We start from the raw sequence: 10,772 nt of genomic DNA, 5'->3' as shown, positions 1-10,772 counted from the left end.
TTTGATTTTGCTTGGATCCACCAGCCTGATGTCAAGCAGTAGGGAAATCGGTTTTCACTTGAAAATACAAATAGGAATATGTTCCTAATGTTAGCTATGCCTAGATTGCGATGCTGTATTGTATGAATGACAGTATGGATCTATATATGATTGCTATGGATAGATGAAAATAACCAAAGAGTTATTTATGTATGAGGAAAAGTATTGAATATAGAGACGAATAATGTAATAGAGAGTGTAATTGAAGACAATACATTAGTAAAAAAATAAAGTGTATTTATAAGGACAAACAGAGTTAACACAGAGTGAAAATAGCATTGCTGGTTATATGTAAGTAATTCATAACAATAGCTTATAGTATTTTTTCTGATCGCTGTTCAAATAAAGATGAATAAAATTGCTTATGACGTTATATCGAAATGATGAATTTATTTCAGCACTGCTATATGCTGAAATAAAGTAAGTCGCTATATTGAATGTCCTCACAGTACAATATATACGAATATATTTCTAAATCTCAGGGTGAGTCAAGGCAAGTGAACGGTCATCTATATATATGTTTCGAAGCTAGACGTTACTATCAATGCGGGTCGCTCTAAGTAATTGGTTCATTAGGTCTCCAGTGTGTCTCTTTCCAGATTCTGTGTGGAGTTATTAATTATAGTAATTAACTTAGAAAATATTAAGGGTCCGTATGTATACACATAAGTCGATTCCTCGCGCGTTGCGGTTGCCGGCGCAGGCGCAGCGCCGCCGCGGACGCAATTGCGTGATTTACTACGGGACCGCTCACGCGCTCTCTAAGACACCCCCGTTCCTTTCTGCCTCGCGGCCGTGGGTGCGGGATGGTGGCGTGTCCGTGTCCCGGGCGTTTCCGTGCCCTCGGCCGTCTCAAGAGACAGAGTTTTGCTCTTATTTTAATTGGCTAAAACCTCGACGGTATGATAAAAAAATAAATGTAAGGAGCGCAAAAAAGTGACTCACAGACGACCTGGAGCAGGCACAGAAAACTTTTTGATCAAACGAGTGTGGTTAGGGAGGCATTAAAAATATGCTGGACTGATGTATCATACAAAACGTTGCACGCACAGCTGTCAAGGAAAGCCGCGTTCCTGACGCCGCCGTATCGAAAAGCGCTCCCAGGACGGGCTGTGTCCTTCGGGTTTTTATTTATACTTTCGTATGAAGCGTATTAATATCGAGATGACAGTTTCTTAATTAAAATATCTCTCGGTACGTTTTAGTTCCGTGCGTGTGGTGGATAATTTTTATTGTTATTTTATTCTGTACGTGCAGAATTTCTTAAAAAGCTGCATCTTAATTTGTAATTCTGAAGGCGGCGCAGAATGAACCATGGGTAGCGAAACACACTTATTTTTCTGATTTGTCGCGGTTCTTGTATATTTATTACCTGATGTTTATAACAAACCATTGAAGTACAGCAAACATTTAAGATACATGGTTATCTTTTATAAAATGTTTCATTATTATTACATCGGTCAAGATATTGCAATTAGTAAAGTATATACTAGTTAAGTATGCGCGACAGACTTTGCTACTGTATCTTAAATGTCGTTTATAATTTTTTATATGGGTACATGTTTTACAACCTGATGTTTTATCTGCTAAAAGTAAATGGCAATCGGTGATTATGGCAAACGGCACTTTGAGCCTTTGTCGTAATTATGCCATATTTTATTCTAAAACAGCACGTGCTTCGCAAATTCTGCCTGGGTTCTCATTCGCGCTCGAACGCTCAACCCTCAAGAATTATTGTTTCGATTTTGTTTTGTCTAATGGAATGTAAATTTCGATTTTAAAAAGTTTCAAAAAAGGATTAATTTATTAATTTTATAAATTAAAATTGCTTAATTTTTACGTTCATTAAATTTTTAATGCAAATTATTGAATTTTCAAAATCGCTTTATGATATTTTAAGAAAATGTTGAAGATATTATTTTATTTTATTGCTAATTGTGTTCTCTGTTAATTACGAACGACACAACCTATCAAAACTAATCACCGCAAGTTATTATTAAATGACTTTAACTTTTGAAGTCAATTTTTGATAAATGATATATATATATATATATATATATATATATATAATTTTGGGTTTGCATACAAACAATTATATATTTTTGCAAATTCTGTGACAAACCATTCAAAATGATTTGAAACGATGGGAAAACTTGAGAGTAGGGAATTGTTTTGTTTGGCAAAGACAAAAATTTGAAAATAAATATTTAATGTCTCGTATTAGATTAGATTTAATTTAAAACTATTTTTGATATCGAAGAAGTTCAGGTATATTTGTTATACCATTTAAGACTTTTTGTAAATAAGTTTCGAATAAATATAATTAAGTGCAGTGCATGCTATATCCTTTAATATCTATCATAAATACAAATTTCGAATAATCGCTTTATATGCTTTATATTTTTATCCCTTAATTTTAATGGAGACATAAAAATTACAGTGGTATGGTACGCACATACCATCACCTCCCGAAAAAGTCTTCAATCCCCAGCGTCGCCATCTAATATTTATACCGTAATTGTTAAGTTAAAAAAACATTTCGTTTTTTTTCTCGCAGCCTATTGTGTATACCCCCCGAGCTAATATTTCACACTTGCTAATTTACATCCAGCGATGTGGAAAAGAGACGTACACAACGTTCAGGGGGTTGAAATCGTGCCTCTCTATTCGTTGAGTTCATTTTCTACGAGAAGGAATGAGATAAAACATAATAAAATAGCATAGAGATAATTACTGATGGGACACCCTCTTATCAGTGATATATAACTATTGCCTAATAAGATATACGACGCAAAAGTTGCCCTCTCTCGTTCGTTCGCACTACGGTTGCGGCGTGTTAGAAAGCAATGGCCGTAATTGGAAAACCTTGCCGTTTGATTAAACTTATATATTTCGTATAATTTTTTTATTCGGTATAGAAAACTATTATCGAAGTCGATAAATCCGCAATAATGCACGTTAATCTTTGGGTGTTTTATATTTAAAATTTAGTTGTCATTTACATACAACGTTGTTTTTCCTACTTTTAACCCTTTGCGCTCGAATGACGACAGTAACACGGTGAATTCTCCAGTAATTCGAACGGCAACATATAATCGCGACTATGCACCATCGAATAATGTAAAATGTTCTTTATTTAATTTTCTTCATTTTTTTAATGATTTCTTTGTAAGTGTGCAAAAAGTGCATTTGAGTTGCTGGTATGTTTTACAAAATAAGTCTCGAGGGTAAAGCTAATATAAAATTTAATCTAATAACAAAAGTCGGCATGGTATAGAATAGTGTTGACATCTATTCTAAATAACGCAAGCGATTTCTTTTACTCTACCCGTCATGAATAACGAGCTGCCTGCTCAGAAATACATGCAATCCTGCTGGCTTGCATACACAAGTAAGAATTACTCAGAGTTGCATGTAATTGCTGAATAATAAATCGGAATTAAAACATATCAGAATAGCAGGTTATAGCGAACGGAATGAAAACATAAAACATTGTGATTTGAACAGAACAAAATAAACTTGTTAATCGTGCATATATATCCATACATGCGATGAAAAAAGCAATAGCAAGATTCCTAAAAGAAAAAATTTGTGCACTTATTGTGGTTGGGTAAAATATCTATGTAAAAAATATAATAAATTTTCCCAAATGTGTATTGAATATATAGCATTAAAAAAAACTGAAATATTAAACAAAAAACTGTAAAGGATAAATTCAAATCATGTTTGAAATACAAAAATATTTAAAAAAATTTGATTTTTAGATAGAAGCCAATGAAAATTATATTATAGATTATATTGATACAGGCTCTGTAGAGAAACAATTCATCGTTCGTTAAGAAAGGATAACATATAAAAAATATTCAAGATTCGTTTTTTTTTTTGCTCTGATTCGTTTCAGTACTGCTACGCGGGCACGTAACTTCGGATGCCGGGGATGTTATCTATAAGCAATAAGGATAAATTTTCAGGTCGTTGTGCAAACATTTTTATGAAGTTTTTATATAAGTTTTTCGTTATCTACTCGAGCGATCGGATCGGATGCGCAATCACTGGTTATATGCGCGGTTACACGCCGCGATGTAAGTTCTATTCTTTTCGGGGGGTATTTTCTCTCATCCGGATCGGATAGAGGCCCGGAAGCTTATTTAGGAGAGGGCGTACTCTCCAAGTTGGCCTTACGGCTCTCTGATCTCGATTCTTTTATACATCGAAACGATGAGACCTGAATTGCGATCTTTTCTCCCCGTTCTCGACATCGCGACCTCTCGACCCACGTATTCGACTTTTCGACAAATGTTTATTTTGTGAATACTCTGTTGATGTTACTATTTTATATAAATGTTGATTATTTTACTTTATTTATATAAATATTGATTCAATTTCATTTTATTGTCATGCTGTTTCCAATATAAATCAATGAAAAAAATTTGTTTTGTTTTTATAGATTTTATTTTATTAATCATTTTTTATACATAGTTCTTTTTATTGATGAGAAAAATGTACAACTACCGTAAAATATAAATACATGAACATAATTAAAATTCTAACTAGTAAAAATAGAACTAATAGATAAATTTCTAACCATTGCTGAGATAAAAACCATCTCTATGTACAATAATAGTAACAAGCAACATATATTACAAAATCAATAAAAGTATCAGATATAAAAATAAGTTGATAATTAGAAGTAAATTTTGTAAAGTATAAAATATAATATTAATGCGGTGAGAAAATAATATTTTTTAATATTTATTTATTTATTCAAGTCATCAATACATGAAGATTTTTATTATATCAAAGCTCTTGTTACTTGCTAAACTAAACTAAAAGGAAATTTTAAAAATATTATTTCATGAACAAGAAAATTATTTATATTCAAAATTAATAGTACGAAGTTATTTATATGGATATTGATGTAAAATCTAATTCAAATCTAAATAAATTTCTTTAATTATTTAATCAAATATGAGTACAATTTTATAGCAAAAAAATTCCAAACGGTGTTATGTTATTCACTTATTTAGTATTTTTCCTATTTTTTTCATATTTTTTTAAAATGTGTTTATTTCCCGCTACAACGGAAAATCTCATTAATAATAACACGACAATCAAACAATGAGCAACGAAATGTGCAATTCATCAACAAACGTTCGCACCTAACATTTTGACACCGATGATGCGATGCATTCCATTTTGCAATAAGTCATGGGAACACGAACGTAGCCTCCAAACGTGCACATACACACGAACATGTGGCGCTTTGGTATAAAATAAACTCTGAATAGTTTGAAGCTGTCGAAGGACACGAATTATGACACGGCAGTTCGAGGAGAATTGCCCGGAAAATTCTTGTTATATTGATGAAAAGGATAGTATTACGCCGATTATTTTCTTTTTTTTCGTACGCCGCCATTTATAAGTTTGTGAAGTTTTCTTCGCCAACTTCTTTTCTGCGTTTATTTATGGGAGTTGTGCGGAGAAAGACTTGGATTTAATATTTAAACACTTACAACGTTAATTTAGTAATAATATTTTTACGCTTTTCGTCGGTAGTAAATTGTTAAAAATCTATTTACAATTTAATTTTGAATTCTCACACACTTCAACCAGTTAATTGTGTCGCTCATTTTGAACTGTAGTACACTTTTGAATCGTCCAAATGGAGCTTATGGCGAGTATATTCGTCAATCACAGAGTAAGTTAGGTATGTAAGATGTCAAATGAAAAAGATGGGTTTGTTTTACGAAATTGATAAATGAAACTAAAAACGGATTAAATTTAATGACACAAGTAAATGTAAGAAAGTAAGAATAATCGGGAAGTTCGTGGAATTTGCCTTAAGGTAGACTTATTTTGGCTTGATTCAATTTGACATTTAAGAATTTCTTTTTCAAAATTGTCAGTTTAAATAGCAAATGGTTACAGTTTTTTACATATGACGAATATACTCGTCAATACATAAAAATTTTCACTTCTTTATGACGAGCATTTTAGTCAATCACAGTTAACTCGTGAAATCCAAATGTTTAGCCAAATCATGTTTTATTTTTATTCTTTTTCCATTCCATTTTTGAATGATACACTTTCGAATTTATTATTAAACCGAAATCTATCATTTATCAGCGCCTACATTTCCATGTTCCTCCCAGACTATAACAACATCGAACGATGTATCGATAAATCAATCGTTCGGCTAATCTAATAACATCGACGCGGGTTCAATTCCTAGTAGACATGAATTTTCCGTTTGTTAAGATAAGTGTGCGTTTCTTGCTGTCCCGTGCTTTATTCGCTCCATGTACTCTCTCTGAGTAAGGGCTTCCTCCTAATTGCCATATAATTGTATTTATGACACCCCCAAATACCGCACGATCGAAACAAGAGAATTAGATGAATATAAAGATACATTTGACACAAACGCACGTTCAGAATGATATGAAAATTCTAAAAAACGCAGAAATAGCAAATCTCATTTTCTCATTGAGCTATTAATTTCAGGAAATTACAAGGTCAAAGGTAATTAATAATAGGGTCCAATTTGACTTTGAGCGATTATATTTTGAAAACCAAATCAATTATCACGACAAATAACACATCAAACTATCTGAAAAAATTACTTTTTTAACTTATTTATCATATTACTTTTTTTACACCTTTGCCAGGGTAAAGATTCAAATGGTTCTTTTACGACCTTTAAGCCCCGCTCTATTCTACTTTATTTTTCATAAACAACAATTATCATAAAAATTCATAAATATTTAATGTTTTAACTCAATAAAATTTTGGGCAATAATTATCATTAACTATATAAATAAAATATTAACATCAAATATATAATGTTTTTCAGTTCTTGTTCCATGTTTCGGTTTATATCTTCTGCATCCGTAGAGATAAAATGATTTATGATACCAGTTTGCACACATTTCAGAATTGATTTATACGTGTATATTCATATTTTTTATAAGCCCAAGAATATAAGATATTTGCGTAAATCAGTATTAAAGTTTTGTGAATAAAGTGAACTTGTAATGCTATAGAAATGCATATTAAAATTTTGCAAACCAGTTGTACAACTTAATTTGGAAGTCTTGTTGGTTTAGATGCGATTTGACTAATGAAATTGTCAATGAAATCATAATTTTGTTTAAATGAAGATATTCCACATTTGAATAACTTTCTCGTTCAATAGGTGATGTAATAAATTTAAATATTACATTTGCTTCTATTTATTGAAATTTGATTCTATTGCATTTTGCCAATAACGACCCAATGGATATAATCAAATATCTGATTGCTGATTGTTACGAATCGAATTCGCACAGTTGGGCGGACGAACTCACAAACCACCAAACACAATCAAAAATCCGAAACTCGTTTACTAACGCCCTCGTTAATGTATCCAGACGTGTTCTTATATTTATTGGCTTAGTTTATTTTGCACCACCCCCGAGTTTAAGTATATAAGGGCATCACCCTTGCTTTTATTCGATTGTACGAGTATGTATAAAAAAGTTAGGGTTTAAGCTATCGAATGGTTGGAGGACAACTTCTATTTTCTCTAACGTGTCGCCCTTCCGTTTCGTATCTATTGTTTGCAAAAGGTTACTTTGTTCACTTCATGTGTATTTAATCACATTAAACAAGTAATGACGTTGACTACTGTTCAAAAGAAAGTTTTTTAATGAATTGGTTCGATTTTGTAAGTCTGGTTTAATGTCACAAATTCCATTCCTATATGTGTTAATGAGATTCATGGACAATAATTTAGACATTCTCATGAAATTGATAATTTGCGTGAAAGAGTTAAATTGTAAGTAATTTGTGTAAAATTTCGTTGCTCTTGAGGGCTTATGTTGTTCACATGCAATCACTCCTTTGGGTGAGTTCGGCAATCGCCATCTTAATTTGGCATCGAAAATTGCATTGCAATGAAAAAAACGAGAGAGACGAAGCACAAGAAACAACGGCTCGATCTTTGCAAAAAACGAAACTCACGAAAGGCAAAGGAAGACATGAAGCGATCAACGGCGATCATTTATATTGCATTTTCGTGCGACTATAAACGAGCACTTAATTAAGATGTTATGCCCTCGGGCCATCAACTTCGTAAATATGGCCGTTACTTTCCTTCAGAATTCGGCTTTCGTCTCGTCGCGATGGCCGAACCTCACTCACGCTAAGATCTTGCTGTCTTTCAGGAAAATGCCAATTATCTTGTATATATGTTAATAATTTGATGGGTTTATTTAAAATTAGTTAAGTTTTTGTAAAACGAAATCTTGGGTTGTCCTTGGACGCGAACGATCATTTAATTATGGAGATAACTGATACATGAATAATGTTTATATGCGAAAGAAATAATTGAGTTTAATTCGGCTTGTTATGAATTTAAAGAGTTCCTGGCTAATTAGATCTCTGCACGCTAAACGATTAGCACATGATATTTTCATGAATATTAGATATTTGCTAAAGATAACTATGTACTCTGTAAATCTACAAAAAGAGTTTGAAAACAATTTTTAAATAATGAAGTAAATCGAGAGCATGCTTTGTAAATGCCTATAGGCAGTTCCTATGTAGCACCTCGTGTTTTGGTTGCGAGTTCGGGATTGTTATGTGGTCATATATGTAGAATGTACAATGCCGCGACATGATATATTATTCGATTCTTCGCCATGGGAGATTCCGCAAATGCTTTGCATCGTTCGGATCAAATACTGACTCGGCATTAACTCAATATCTATATCACCGATGTCCGTTAATAAACCAGTCTGCAAATTCAATATATTCATGTGATGACTGTTTTATTAATTTCATTTTACATTTGAATTGTACTATCCATATCATTCAAATTAAAAATGTAAACTTGTGGTGCATGGCTTTGTGCTTTAAGGCAATTTTCTGGAACTTTCCGTACTGTAATTTAAAAATTTTTTTAACTATTTTTGTTGGATCTGCAAAACTGTTGGACCAGTCTTCGCAAACATTTAATCAATTCTTCATTTCTTCAATATTTTGAATCATCCAAATTGAACGCTCCGTTTTTTTTTTTTCAAAAACTGAATCGCCATTTCTTCGAAACGACTAGTTCTGCCTTTGCCAAAAACTAATCAGCACATCTCCCTGTCAATAAAAATCGATTCTAAGTTATTCCAAAATCTGAAACATAAAGATATATAAAAATTTTTGTTTTAGATTTTTTGAGATTACTATAGCCCTACGGGAAGTTCAAAAAAACATACACATTTGCAATAACTTAAAAACTACTTGAGACATATCTGGATGTTACTTTAATAAGCAATCTAAAGAAATATGAAATGTTTGAATCTAATTTAATTTTAGCTAATTATAATAATGTATTCAGTAATATCTGAACCATGTCATTAATAAATCAATTCTATCATTTCCAGGTGCAAATGGACTTCGGCGGAGAGGCAGACAGACGTATACACGTTACCAAACCCTCGAATTGGAGAAGGAATTCCACACGAATCACTACCTGACGCGGCGGCGACGCATCGAAATGGCGCACGCACTGTGTCTGACGGAACGTCAGATTAAAATCTGGTTCCAGAACCGCAGGATGAAACTGAAGAAAGAAATCCAAGCGATCAAAGAACTAAACGAACAAGAAAAGCAGGCGCAGGCACAAAAAGCAGCGGCGGTGGCCGCGCAGGTCGGTCAGGACCCAAACTAGTCGCAATCGCGCAACGACTTCTCCGCTAACGTTCATTTTTCTCACAAATAGACGCATTTTAATTTTCTGTAGCGTTTTGTTCGGTTTGTAGCGCGGTCGTCGAATGAGCGCGCCTCTCTGAATGAACGCACCGCCCGCCGCAATTCTGCTTCGTTTGGGCAACGAAATCAATACCACAAGAACGATAGAAGAGAATATTATTAAAATAAATGAAAATTAAAATGATGGACATTGTTTTTTAATAATTGTATAGCTGTACAAATTATAACCAAATAGTAATGTGATTGACGGATGTTATGTCGTTCACGATAAGACTATATATTTTCTCGATGTATAAACATATATAGTATTATAAATTATATTTAAAGTAAAAACACAAAAGTATAAAGTAGTTCATAAACTATGTGTGCGTCGTGTGGATATTATTGTGTGAGCGGTCCTTTGCCCAAGATAAGGGGATTGGCCATCTCTGGGACGCGTGTGTGGACCGCAACGGAGCCGCCTCCTGTGATCAGAGGTAAGACATTTCGTGATTTTCATCTGCTTCACACACATTGCACTTATGTATACTAATTTTCTATTGTATACCAAGGAATATGCATTTATTTATTTGATAGTAATAATTTAAGCATTTAATAAACTTTTTTGTTATTATTGTTATTATCTCGCAAATATGTTAATTTTCAATTGTCAGTTGTACCAAAGACATTATAATGAATTGATGCCATGTTGGGAAAATGACTCAATAGTTAATTTTTCATTCGATATAAATATTTTAATGATTATATTGAATAACCCTGACTAATATAATATAATATAAATTGATGTAACTATTTTTGTTTTGCAAGTTTATGATCATTTAAATAAATCCATATTTCTTACATAACTTGGTGGTGGTTTTAGATGATCTTAAAACATACAAATTTGTTTATCTCATTATTTTTATAAATTGTTATTGTGATTTAGAATTTATTAATTTTTAACTAAGATAACCATAATTAATAATGTTTTTTCTGTGTACTTATATCACCGG

At 32.5% G+C, this 10,772-nt stretch overlaps 1 protein-coding gene across 1 annotated transcript; it reads left to right on the top strand.

The window, feature by feature from the left end:
- Positions 1-9,445: 9,445 nt before the first annotated feature.
- Positions 9,446-9,911, top strand: LOC113378787 (homeobox protein abdominal-A homolog; the record flags this gene model as incomplete). Its single annotated transcript, XM_026619381.1, has 1 exon — positions 9,446-9,911. A coding segment is annotated over one exon (294 nt), but the record flags the coding sequence as incomplete, so codon positions are not given.
- Positions 9,912-10,772: the final 861 nt, after the last annotated feature.

The sequence above is a fragment of the Ctenocephalides felis genome, unplaced genomic scaffold (genome assembly GCF_003426905.1).
Source record: "Ctenocephalides felis isolate EL2017-DRISC unplaced genomic scaffold, ASM342690v1 CF-g0.4_SCAFFOLD_01886, whole genome shotgun sequence".
NCBI lineage: Eukaryota > Metazoa > Arthropoda > Insecta > Siphonaptera > Pulicidae > Ctenocephalides > Ctenocephalides felis.
This window is presented reverse-complemented; position numbering and strand designations above follow the sequence as displayed.